A 12,614-nucleotide genomic window follows, 5' to 3' on the forward strand; every position below is an offset into this window, starting at 1 on the left:
ACGTTTTTAATTTATTTTCCGCTGACAATATTTGATGCCTTTTACACTTTATTTCTGCACCCCAAAAAACTATTTGATGATTTTGTTTTTAAATTTATTTCAAATAAAAGGAAAACTATACTTTACTGACTGTAAAATTTCATTTATGTTGCATTCTATTACTTTCTTTTTATATAAACTTTTATAACTTTTTATGTATGTAAACTTCTTGAAAGCGGCATGAACCAACGCAATTAGCCCAAATATGCATTAGTCAAGTCATACATTAGGAAAGAGTAACATTTGACTAGGTAATTCTGCCTTTAAGTTTTCCTTAATATATGAGTAATTTGAGAAATTTTATAATTGAACCGAAAGATATTTGGACTCAACAAAAAGAAATCTAATCCAAAAAAGAGTAAGCTTAGTTTGATTTTTATTACACTTTATTTCTGCACCCCAAAATCTATTTGATGCTTATGTTTTTAAAAAAAAAAATGGAAAACTATACTTTACTGGCATTAAAATTTCATTTATGTTGCCATTATTTCCAATATTGAATATTTTTCCTTCAAATAATCATGAAAAGAAACTGTATTGATCATCATCTACGGTGGTTCGTCAGCGTTAGAAGCGGCGAGGTGAGACGAGCTTATAGTTTGAAGGGGAAGACTTTAGAGAATGAATCTTTCAGAGGAATTGAGATTTTTATTCAATTTGGTTATATAGCCAAAAACCACAAACCGGTTTATTTCTTCTATGATTCAGTTTTAATCGGTTAAAATCGGTTGATAATATTAAGTTGGTCTAATAAGTGTTACGTCTTTCTTTAGTTCTTGAACCCTCAAAAGAAACAATCTTGGAGGTAATAAAAGAGCTTCATCTTTGACATTGTTCTTAATCATACATTGGAAAAAAAGAGTCTTCAATTTATAATCTTTTGCTTTCAATTTTTTTTGGTTAATAAAATGTAGAAACCAAAAAAAACAGAGTATTATTCGGTTTGGTAGAAACACAATTTCGGTTTTCATTTGAATCGGTTTAGTAGAAAGAGGGACAAGTAAAAACAGCAACGCCTATGTAACTGAGTGAGATTTATGTTCTATAGCAGCAGAGCACACAAACCTTGATAAGCAGCAGAGCACATTCATAATTCTGTAGACACAAACTGTAAATGACTAACGAAAACATCATCATTCACCATCAAGTATCAACATTATATCTACTGTGTTTGAACCGAAAGAGAAAGACAATGCAGCAATCTATAGCCGCGAGGAACAATACCGAGAAGTTGAGATGGTTCTACAGTCAAACGATACCTTTACATCTTCACTCCTATAGTCCTATCCAAAACAATCATATTGTATACCAAAGAAAGTACTACACACTTATCGTCCACAATAGATGTCGAGTTTAACCAAGAGACAGACAGTGGTAAAGACTATAGCTGTGAGGAACAATCCGGAGAAGTTGAGACGGTTCTGCAGCTCCATTGAATCCTTCTTCACTCCTAGCCAAGCCAATCATTATACACCAAATCTCTTTGCTTCCACGAAAAAGAAGACTTGGTCTCTCCCACAGAAACGCCAACTTCCCATAGTATTCAGCCATTGCAACGCCTTGAGGTGTGTCAAGATCCAAATCATTAACTACCCTCCATAGCATCAGTTGAGAGTCAAACCACATTAAACCGAAACGAAAGAAGTAAACAAAGAGGACATTGTCAATAACACAAACTGCTGTCTTCCCCCAATTGTCATTAGGCAACTCAAACGTCTCGCAAGAACCATCTATAGGATCATAAGCAGTCATGCCATGATGAAAGCTTAAAGCACAAACCTTCCTGTCTACTGAAACCTTTGCCGGAGTGATCCATGTGAAACGCTCTTGTCTCTCAGGGATTAGCGCTTCTTCCCAAGTTTGCGTCTTTAAGTCAAATACTTCCGCTGAAACACTGTCTCCTCTGCATCCTCCGATCATATAGATCTTACCTCCGACTAGTCCTACACAATTGTACGTTCGGTTCACTAGCAAACTAGGTCCTTCACGAACGTTTCCGGATTGAGTGTTAAAGATCCTAAAGCTTGATGAGGGATTACTAGTTCCTGGAATAAAGAAAATCTCAGGACCAACGGCGAAGACGGAAGAAGAGCAACGACAATGCTCAGGAAGGAAAGAGAAATCGACGGAGGCGAAGACATTTTCAGTTGTATCTTTCCCAATCCTGCGGAGACTGAACCAGTGATAAGTCTGAGTAGATATAAAGCTGATATAAACGGAATCTTTTCTGAGGGACGATCGAGTCTTGTATATATCAGCCGAGCGAACAAGACTACGCAAGTTCTTGGAGACGCAACAGAGGATTGGGTATAACCGTTTTGGTACGCAGGCTAAGACGTTCAAAACGAGGTCGCGTGGCAGTGAAGAAAACGATGACGGCGACGACATTGAAGACGACGGCGGTTGGTTGGTTTTTGGCGGTGGTTCTTCTTCGTCGAGGTTAGTCATGGAGTTTTAGTTTGAAAGAGAAGACTAAAGAGAGATGATTAAACAAAAAAAGAACTTGAGAAGACTAGTGATCATAAAAGAGAATCTTGTTAATCTTTCAATTTGTGTTTCCGTTTATATAGCCAAAAAAAAACAATAACCGGTTTATTTTTCTCCGATTCAGTTTTAATCTGTTAAAACCGGTTTATAGTTTTTTTTGGTATTCAACTTTGCTTATAATAACTCTGTTTTCAGTAAGAACTTGTATACTGTAACTAATCATACTAAATGTGCAGATTTGATCCCAAAAAGTCTTTCATAGAAGAAACACACTAAAAATAGTTTAAAGATACCAAAGCCAGTGAGAAATTTAGATTTTTGAGTAAGCAGCCTAAATACATGGCAGTATTAACCCAATCTTTTTTTCTTTTTTTTTTTACTTAGTCTTTGAGATACAAAGATTTTGCCTTAGTGTATATTTGTAACTCAAAAAGCATTTACTCGTTGGTTTGTTTACTTGTCGTATTCTTTTTTACCTGCACTCTTTATAAATATAAATATGTTATTGCTCTTATCTAATTTCTTAGTTCTTGACCCTAAGGAAACAATTAATCTATGAGATTATAAAAAAGCATATATGACTGTTAATGAAACGCATCATAGATTGAAGAAGAATCTTTAATGAAACGTAAACTTGTTCTGTAGATTCGGTTTAGTAGACAGAGACAAGAGAAACAGCAGCAACGCCTATGTAACTGACGAGTGAAAAATACAATCACACAAAACTTGTTAAGTGCAGCAGAACATTCATAATCCTGGAGACTACATGCAAACTGTATTGAAACTTAATCAAATGAGTAACGAAAATATCATCATTTACAATCAAGCATCAACGTAAAGAGAAAGACAATGCTGCCATCTATACAGTCAAATGAATCCTTACTTCACTCGTCACTTGTATCCAAAAGACCAAAACAATCATTCTATTTCTACACCAAAGAGAGTACTAAACATATTTTGTCAACAAGAGATCTCGAGTTTAACCAACCGACAGACAGTGGTTAAAACTAAAGGTGGGAGGAACAATCCTGAGAAGTTGAGAGGGTTCTGCAGCTCCACTGAATCCTGCTTCACTCCTAGCCAAGCCAATCATTCTACACCAAATCTCTATGCTTCCAGGAAAAAGAAGACTTGGTTTCCTCCATAGAAACGCCAACTTCCCATAGTATTCATCCATTGCAACAAAGCCTAGAGGTTTGTCAAGATCCAAATCATAAACCACTCTCCATAGCCTCAGTTCAGTGTCATACCACATTAAACCGAAACGAGTGAAGTAAACGAAGAGGACATTGTCAATAACACAAACTCCTGACCTCCACCACATTCCAAAAGGCAACTCAGATGACTCACAAGAACCATCTCTAGTATCGTAACATGTCAGGCCTTGGACGAAGCTTACAGCACAAACCTTTCTGTCTAGTGGAGCACCTATCCCATAAGTCCATATGCGACTTTCTTCTTCATGGGGACGCAGAGCTGGTTCCCAAGCTTCCTTCTTTAGATCAAAGCTTTCCGCTATAAGATCGTCTTCTCTGCATCCTCCGATCACATAGATCTTACCCCCGACTAGTGCTACGCAATTGTGCATTCGATACGCTAACAAACTAGGTCCTTGACGAACATTTCCAGATTGGGTGTCAAAGATCCTAAAGCTTGATGAGTAATGATTAACTCCGGGAATGAAGAACATCTCAGGACCATAGGCGACGACGGAAGCAGAGCGACGACAAGTCTCCGGAAGGAAAGAGAAATCAACGGAGACGAGGACATTCTCAGTGTTACTTTTCTCAACCCTGCGGAGATTGAACCAGTGATACGTATCGGTAAAAATATTTTCTTCATCTATAGTTGCGTCCTTGGCGCAGATATAAAGAGAATCTTTTCCGTGGGAAGATCGAGTCTCTTGAATCTCATCCGAGCGAACAAGACTACGCAAGTTCTTGGAGACGCAACAGAGGATTGGGTATAACCGTTTTGGTAGGCGGACTAAGATGTTCAAAACGAGGTCGCGTGGCAGTGACGTAAACGATGACGGCGACGACATTGGCGGTTGGTTGGTTTCTTGCGGTGGTTTGTGACGTTTGTCGCGGTTAGAAACGGCGACGTTAGTAGTAGTCATGGAGTTTAGTTTGAAAGAGAAGACCAGAGAGAGATTAAAAAAAAGGAAACTTGAGAATAAAGAGAAACTTTTCAATCTTTCACATGAATTGCGATTTTTTATTCAATCTTTGTTTCTCTGTTTATATAGCCAAATAACCATAACCGGTTTATTTTTCTCCGATTCAGTTTTAATCTGTTAAAACCGGTTTAAAGATACCAAATACAGTATAGTCAAAAGAGCATAAGCATATGATTGTTATTTGATAACATGGTCTTGCGTCATAAATCGAGAGTTGAAGTGAGTGAACTTTTCAAAGGAATTGAGGTTTAGTTCAATTTGGTTTCGCTTATGTATAAGCCAAAAACCAAATTTCGGTTTCTTCTACCTAACAGATTTAGTCGGTTAAATCCGGTTTATATATGTTGGCTTAGACATAGATGAGCATGAGACTTAGCTTAAAAGATCAAACTCTGCTACAACTCTCTCTACTACAAGATCAAACTCCTATAGTGAAACATACGACTAATCTGCAAATTTTGATCTGCATGAGTGGTTCATAGAATAAAAGTAAACTAAAAAATATTTAAAATATCTCAAAGCTAGAGATTTGAGTAAACCATTCAAAGAACATGGCATAAACCAATCTTTCTCTTGAGTCTTTGTAGGAGGTTGTAAAATTACTTTTTCTTTGCTGCATCAAACACTGCTTTGACGTTCTAGAAAATCATCATCATCAGCATCACAATTCACAACACTTTAGCAGATTGAGCTGCAAAATATTTGGTCTAATTGTAAAATGTAACTTTGAGCATCATAGTTAGCTACCAGTTGTGTTTTTGATTCTTAACATGGTTCTTGATCGCATATTCATTGAAGAACAATCTTTAAAAGAACATACTTGTTCTGTGGAGATTGTGCAAGCAGCTTGATAATTCATTTGGAACTGCTTGTCGTCTCTTAGATCTGCAAGATCAAGAAAATTTGATCTTATAGACCACATTACATCTCTTACACTTGTTGATGTGAGATTTTTCTAACATATATTCAAGACATAACAAATTGGTTCATTATCTTCAACCTAATTTTGATTTCAGTGAAAATATAATGTGGCAAAAGAACTATAATCTCAACCTCTTTAGGAATGTTCTCAAAGCTAGCTATTCCTGCTACTCTGTAACTCAATGGTCTCAAACTTTTATTACTTTTTGTTTTATTTAAACTTCTTGAACCGCATGAACCAACTCAATTAGCCCAAATATGCATTAGTTATACATTCGGAAAGAGTAACATTTGACTAGGTAATTCTGCCTTCATTTTCCTTAAGATNTCTGTTAAAACCGGTTTAAAGATACCAAATACAGTATAGTCAAAAGAGCATAAGCATATGATTGTTATTTGATAACATGGTCTTGCGTCATAAATCGAGAGTTGAAGTGAGTGAACTTTTCAAAGGAATTGAGGTTTAGTTCAATTTGGTTTCGCTTATGTATAAGCCAAAAACCAAATTTCGGTTTCTTCTACCTAACAGATTTAGTCGGTTAAATCCGGTTTATATATGTTGGCTTAGACATAGATGAGCATGAGACTTAGCTTAAAAGATCAAACTCTGCTACAACTCTCTCTACTACAAGATCAAACTCCTATAGTGAAACATACGACTAATCTGCAAATTTTGATCTGCATGAGTGGTTCATAGAATAAAAGTAAACTAAAAAATATTTAAAATATCTCAAAGCTAGAGATTTGAGTAAACCATTCAAAGAACATGGCATAAACCAATCTTTCTCTTGAGTCTTTGTAGGAGGTTGTAAAATTACTTTTTCTTTGCTGCATCAAACACTGCTTTGACGTTCTAGAAAATCATCATCATCAGCATCACAATTCACAACACTTTAGCAGATTGAGCTGCAAAATATTTGGTCTAATTGTAAAATGTAACTTTGAGCATCATAGTTAGCTACCAGTTGTGTTTTTGATTCTTAACATGGTTCTTGATCGCATATTCATTGAAGAACAATCTTTAAAAGAACATACTTGTTCTGTGGAGATTGTGCAAGCAGCTTGATAATTCATTTGGAACTGCTTGTCGTCTCTTAGATCTGCAAGATCAAGAAAATTTGATCTTATAGACCACATTACATCTCTTACACTTGTTGATGTGAGATTTTTCTAACATATATTCAAGACATAACAAATTGGTTCATTATCTTCAACCTAATTTTGATTTCAGTGAAAATATAATGTGGCAAAAGAACTATAATCTCAACCTCTTTAGGAATGTTCTCAAAGCTAGCTATTCCTGCTACTCTGTAACTCAATGGTCTCAAACTTTTATTACTTTTTGTTTTATTTAAACTTCTTGAACCGCATGAACCAACTCAATTAGCCCAAATATGCATTAGTTATACATTCGGAAAGAGTAACATTTGACTAGGTAATTCTGCCTTCATTTTCCTTAAGATGACTAATTTGAGAAATTTTATAATTTTGAACCGAAAGATATTTGAACTTAACATAAAGAAATCTAATCCAATGTATTTGATGCGGTCAAAACCTTTGATTACTTTGCAATATTAAAATTAAACCTTGATTAGTGTGACTGTGACCTTTTGACACTGACACTGCAAATTACTAGCTCATAAAAATATTACTATATATATAGATAGGTCCCTATGTCCCTAATCCTACTCCTACAACTTTCTTGTTGGACAAGAACTTGGTCTATTTGATATTAACAAAATCAAAAGTTTCCACTCACCATTATTGTGCTCCAATAATGATTAATCAACAAGACCAAACATATATAAACTTCATTACTTTTAAACTTATATTCACTCGAGAGAGAAAGAAAGAAAAAATCATTTTTCCAAAAAAATTTTAAACAAGTTGAATTATATACACATAAATAATGACGTGGAACCATGTGTGCATCACGACAATACGAGAACCAATCATGTTCGTCTCTCAATAATCAATCCCACTATCGTCCATCTTAAGCTCACGCAACACATCGTTACGTGAATCACACGCACCACTCGAAGCCAGATCCACCGTCCGATCATCCCACCTAAGTCTCATCCCATGGTTCAGCCGTCGGATGAACCCTTCGCTACGTCGTTCACAGTAATCCAAGAAGCTAACCACAGACACAGACTTAGACTCCTTATCCTTCCGATGCCCACCACCTAACATACCAAAATGACTTCGTTTTCGTCCCTCCACGGCCAAATACTCCACCATGCCGGCGACAAGCTCCGGCGAAGCTCCCGACTCGTCTCCCCATAGCCATATCCTAACCATAGAACGTTCCAATGCAGCTTCCACAGCGTTGGTAAACGTACTTCTTTCCATTAAAGATGAGCTTAATCTGATCACATACTCTCCATGACTTGCACCTGAAGTTACCAGAAACTTCTCGACTTCATCACTGCTGTTTCCACAGAATCGGATAGTCACGTGGTTTACAGGCTTCCGGAGACGATGAGGAACACCCTCGTAGAGAAACCTCTCTACAAATTAGCTCGTATCAAGCAAAATCCGCACTGCGGTGTCATCAGATTCGAAGAAAAGGGCGAATCTTTTACCGGAAGGAGAATCTTTAGCATCGTTGATGATACTTATGGAGAAACCTTTTGAAGCCTCATGGTTTGCCCACAAGGAGATCGCTCCAACGAGAATTACAGTGACAATCCGTAGAAGAATACTTGAATCTGATTCCGATGTTGAGCTTTTGGTAGTGGGTTTGGCTAGGAAAGGTTGAAGAAGAGTCTGATCCGCCATTGACACAATATGGACAGGTGTCTACATAGAGATAAGAGAGAGAGAGAGTCGTGTAACGGTTTTGTAATGGTAACGAATTGAGACAGAGACATATAACGAATCTGTTGTAATGGACAACTAAATTCTGATCATGTCTTTCACATGGAAAGGATAATGTACACACAAGAGGATGTTATATATATACATTACTGACAAGGACATGTTCTGAATAAAGTGTAATGTACTAATAGGGATGTCTTTAGATCGGGTTTTTTTTTTGGCGTGAAGTAATCCCTAAAACCCGGTTACTTTGTTCCGTGGGAAAAAACAAGCTTTAGTACTGTACATTTGTTTCTTCCATAACTGCGCCAGATCTGTACACTTACTTTACCATTGATGGTGGGTTAGAGTTTCCAGCTAGTGGGGGCTTTAAGAGGACTCTTCTGCAACGTTCTTGGAGTTACCATTTTCTCTCTGATTCTCGATAAGATCCATTGTGTAAGACCAATCTGAATCAGGCACGGCTATGTTCCATATGCTTGAAAAGAGTTGCTCCTGTATGATCCATAAATACAAGTTCAAATTGGTGGGCATAAAATCTAAAGAGGCTGCATTTTGACTCCATTTATCAAGAAACAGAGGATTTTGTATTCAATAACTTACGTGACCATTGGAGTCTTGACCGTCATCATGGTGGGAGACTTCTGGAAACAATTGCTTTTCTTCCTTCATAGGACTTGGAGTCTGCATGTATGAAGCAAGAGCAGACTTCCCTTGGATCTCCGCATATGCCAATGAAGCAGCTTTCCCACTGTTGAATTTCTCCCATATTTTACCATTGAAGGTCTGCAGAAACACACAGTACGTATATCTGTTAACTATAACAATCTCAAGCCACTGAATCGGAAAATTACCATATCCAACAATACATGGTCGACCTCATGATTATAATGAAGAGAAAAAGGTAAAAACCTGTTGGAAGGGAACGATGTGTAATGGAGACACCATGTTGATAAAAGCGTGACCCATGTTGCATTTATTCTGTATCCACGAAAAATCTAGATCGTCAGTAAGTTCTCAAGTCATAGAAAAGCATCATGAGTCCACTCTCTTATAGTATATAGTACCTTAAAGTCTATAGGTAAGCACAGAAAGTCATAGTCTCCCTTGTGCTTTTCGTCAACGTCAGCCACCAGCATCTTGTAAGTATACCTTATAAAACAAAGCATTTGAGAGTTAAAACATATAACAAAGTAAAACCTTAAAGAAGATCTTAGATTGAGATCAAAATATAACGCTTACTTGTTTGGGATGTTTTTAATGATTAATGTAGTCCGCATATCATCTCCACTACCAATTTTATCTAAGTCAATATGATATCTCCCACCATCTATAAACTGATTCTGATTGTGAGTCTCGTGGTTGTGGATCCTACTACCCTGCTCAGCAAATGGCTCAGGCCTTACTGATTGTAATCCTCTACCCCCACCAAAAGGAACTGTAGGCATTGAAGACATGCCAAAGCCAGAGAAATCCCGTTCGTTATAGTTTCCCTGTAGACTAACACCAAGGTCTGGTTTTCTATGAGCATTGATGTAGTTTTTGCTGATTCCCATATCACCAAATCCAAGGGGTATCTCTGTTGATCCTGGGTAGCGATTCATATGGGTATTAAAATGAATGCTTGAGGGAGCAGAGCCCACATGATGCTGGTATTTTCCAAGCAATGAAACTTGTCTCTCAGCAAATGGAAAACCACTCCTGACAGGGAAAGGACGTTCAGTAGATGATGATGATGATGATGAGGACACTCCAGTGTAACTAGGATAATTCATATGCTGAGGAGGGCTTCCCCAGCGATAGCGGTGATCAGATGAAGTCCCAAATCCTGAGGTGTGTGGAGCAGCAAACCTCATGGAGTTGGAAATCCCCCCTGCTATATGCTCTGGCAATGAATGGGGTTGCCCATAGGAAACGTTGTGCATCAAACCCTTGTTCAGGATAGCTTGGTTTGGATGATTCAATAGCCCTTGGTCATTATTATTGACTGGTGAAAATCCATGAAAGCTAGAGGGATGAGCAGGAAGAATTGAAGCCAGTCCAGGCATATTATCTGAGTTAACTGGCCTGACCATTCCTAGACCATGTGGCATTGGAAAGGCATGCGAAGGAGATCCCTTCACTGGGCTACCAATTGGCCAGTTACCTGTTAAGTAGATTGAATGAATTCCTGACAAGGCAAGCTAACCAATGGAGTAAATAAAGAAATGATCAATATGAGATTACCTGGTGGGGAATTAGCAACTTGTGAACCTACTTGATTGAAGAAATTTGTAACTTCGTGTCTGTCCAAATCTTGTTGACTTTGTGATGGAACCGAGCTGCATACATATAGTTTCAGTGCACTGTGTATGTAAGAATACTCAGTTCTTGGAAATATACAAAGTGCAGGCAACTCACAGTCGACGAACCCCTCCAGGGCGGCTAAGTTCGAGCTTTATACATTTACCACCTATCTCGCTTCTGTTCAGTGCTTTCAGGGCTGTCTCTGCATCTCTAACGTCATAGTACTCAATGAACCTGTGGAATCGCCTGTTCGGGGTCTCTCTAATCTGGAATTTACAAGCCAAGAATCAATCAGTGGATGATTTGATACACTAAATACCAAACAAAGAGACGAATATCTTAGACGTAAAGACATAGCACAGCACATTTGAAAATACAAGTTGACCTAAGAAACATAAATTACCTCTCTTATTTCACCATAGGCACCGAACAGCTGAAGGAGCTCATCGTTCGATATTGTTGTGTCCACATTAAAAATCACAAGAGTCCCTTGATTCATATCCTTCTCTGACGGATTCTCCTATCATGTGGCAGTAAGATGATGATTAGAAAAGTACTAAAGAAAAGCTGAAACTTCAAAGCAAGAATAGTTCTCCTAGTCCATACTTTAGGAATGGAAAAGTGAATGTCCAGTGTCCTTTTTCGTAAGAGTGTGTTCTGTAGTGCACGCATTGCGGCATGAGCAGCTCGGATATCATAGTAGGATATCATAACAAAACCCCTGCTTTTGCATGCAGTGTACAAACTTCTGATCTCCCCAAAGGGCTGGTGACAAGTAGAAATCACGTCAGCAAAGGCAAGCAAACCTCGATATTAGAATGAGTTAAGACTAATGAGAAAAGTATGCGTTACCTCAAAAAGGGCGCTTAACTCAGAATCCTCAACACTACTGTTGATATTCCTTACAAATAATGTCCTTGAAGGATGTTCACCGTTTGGATGTTCTACTGAAACCCTGCCAGAAGTATTGGGACGTTTACGAGGAGCAAATGCATTTGCTGCACCGCGATCAACAGCGTGATTATCTTGGGATTCAAGATCCAACTCCATACCCCCTCCCGTGCAAAAGACATCACACTCTTCTTCAAGTTCATCAGGCAACCCGGTAAAATTAAGCTCATCAATTAGGCCAGGAAGGAGCTCATTTTCATCCTCAGGGAGAAAAGAATCAGGTTCAACATCTTCCAAAGAATCTTTCTCTGAGTTTCCTATGGCAAGTTTGTTCAGAATGGGTGAGTTATCATCAAAGGAGAGCCAACTATCTGAATCAGTCATATTCACTGCAAGGTTTGTCAAAAACAAAACAAAAAAGATATTAGCAGTGAAGTCATCATATATTGAATGATACTGATCACTAAAAGAAGCTAGGACATACGCTTATCATGGAAAAGTGTAGGCAATGAGCTTGAGAACATGCTGAGATCACTTGCAGAACGATATCTAGTCCCTCCAATAAAAGTCTCAGATGATTTACTCAGTAAAGATGGCATGTCTAGATTTGACACAATAGCCAAATAAAATTAGATATCAAATAGTAAAAGAACCAAATTAAAAAAAAGGAAACAAAGAAAGAATCTTATCATACCAGCAGATAGTGATTCCTTGGGTTCTAGCTCCATCTTTTTGCCTTCTGCAACTACAAACAAAACAACCAGAGAAACAGAACAGTTACTTCCAAAGATCCTATGAAAAATCACATAAAAAACAGAACAGTTACTTCCAAAGATCATGAGTTGTCGAACTTATGTTATAACACAAACTACTACTGTTGTGTTTCCTCATCAGGACATAAAACAGAATCGAAGCAAAAAAAAAACATGAAATCTCTTCAGTTACGTTGGTCAACTCGATGAATAGACAACAAAAAAAAAAAAAAAAAAAA

At 37.7% G+C, this 12,614-nt stretch overlaps 3 protein-coding genes and 1 pseudogene across 6 annotated transcripts in view; all 4 read right to left on the bottom strand.

Moving 5' to 3' along the window:
- Nucleotides 1,393–2,487, bottom strand: LOC104788800 (F-box/kelch-repeat protein At2g44700-like). Its single transcript, XM_010514582.1, has one exon. The coding sequence runs from the start codon at nt 2,485–2,487 to the stop codon at nt 1,393–1,395; it is 1,095 nt and encodes a 364-aa protein (XP_010512884.1).
- Nucleotides 3,506–4,645, bottom strand: LOC104788801 (F-box/kelch-repeat protein At2g44700-like). The gene has a single exon (XM_010514583.1). It carries the CDS (start codon nt 4,643–4,645, stop codon nt 3,506–3,508), a length of 1,140 nt encoding a protein of 379 aa, XP_010512885.1.
- LOC104788802 lies at nt 7,430–8,747 on the bottom strand (annotated as a pseudogene).
- LOC104785071 (protein MEI2-like 2) overlaps nt 8,499–12,614 on the bottom strand; it is a 4,991-nt gene continuing 875 nt past the window's right edge. For all 4 annotated transcript variants that reach the window (XM_010510203.2, XM_010510207.2, XM_010510204.2 and 1 more), the window contains 12 exons: nt 12,318–12,368; nt 12,108–12,224; nt 11,585–12,012; nt 11,339–11,497; nt 11,136–11,252; nt 10,847–10,998; nt 10,673–10,767; nt 9,689–10,592; nt 9,514–9,598; nt 9,359–9,427; nt 9,050–9,232; nt 8,499–8,941 (listed from right to left, as the gene is read on the bottom strand). In XM_010510203.2, coding sequence (XP_010508505.1) covers nt 8,816–8,941; nt 9,050–9,232; nt 9,359–9,427; nt 9,514–9,598; nt 9,689–10,592; nt 10,673–10,767; nt 10,847–10,998; nt 11,136–11,252; nt 11,339–11,497; nt 11,585–12,012; nt 12,108–12,224; nt 12,318–12,368 — 2,486 coding nt within the window. In that variant the 3' untranslated portion in view covers nt 8,499–8,815. The remainder of the gene's footprint in view (nt 8,942–9,049; nt 9,233–9,358; nt 9,428–9,513; nt 9,599–9,688; nt 10,593–10,672; nt 10,768–10,846; nt 10,999–11,135; nt 11,253–11,338; nt 11,498–11,584; nt 12,013–12,107; nt 12,225–12,317; nt 12,369–12,614) is intronic.

This window comes from Camelina sativa, chromosome 5 (genome assembly GCF_000633955.1).
Source record: "Camelina sativa cultivar DH55 chromosome 5, Cs, whole genome shotgun sequence".
Classification (NCBI taxonomy): domain Eukaryota; kingdom Viridiplantae; phylum Streptophyta; class Magnoliopsida; order Brassicales; family Brassicaceae; genus Camelina; species Camelina sativa.

Coding starts and splice junctions, on each gene's coding strand:
- LOC104788800 (XM_010514582.1), bottom strand. CDS start 2,487: ATGACTAACCTCGACGAAGAAGAACCACCGCCAAAAACCAACCAACCG.
- LOC104788801 (XM_010514583.1), bottom strand. CDS start 4,645: ATGACTACTACTAACGTCGCCGTTTCTAACCGCGACAAACGTCACAAA.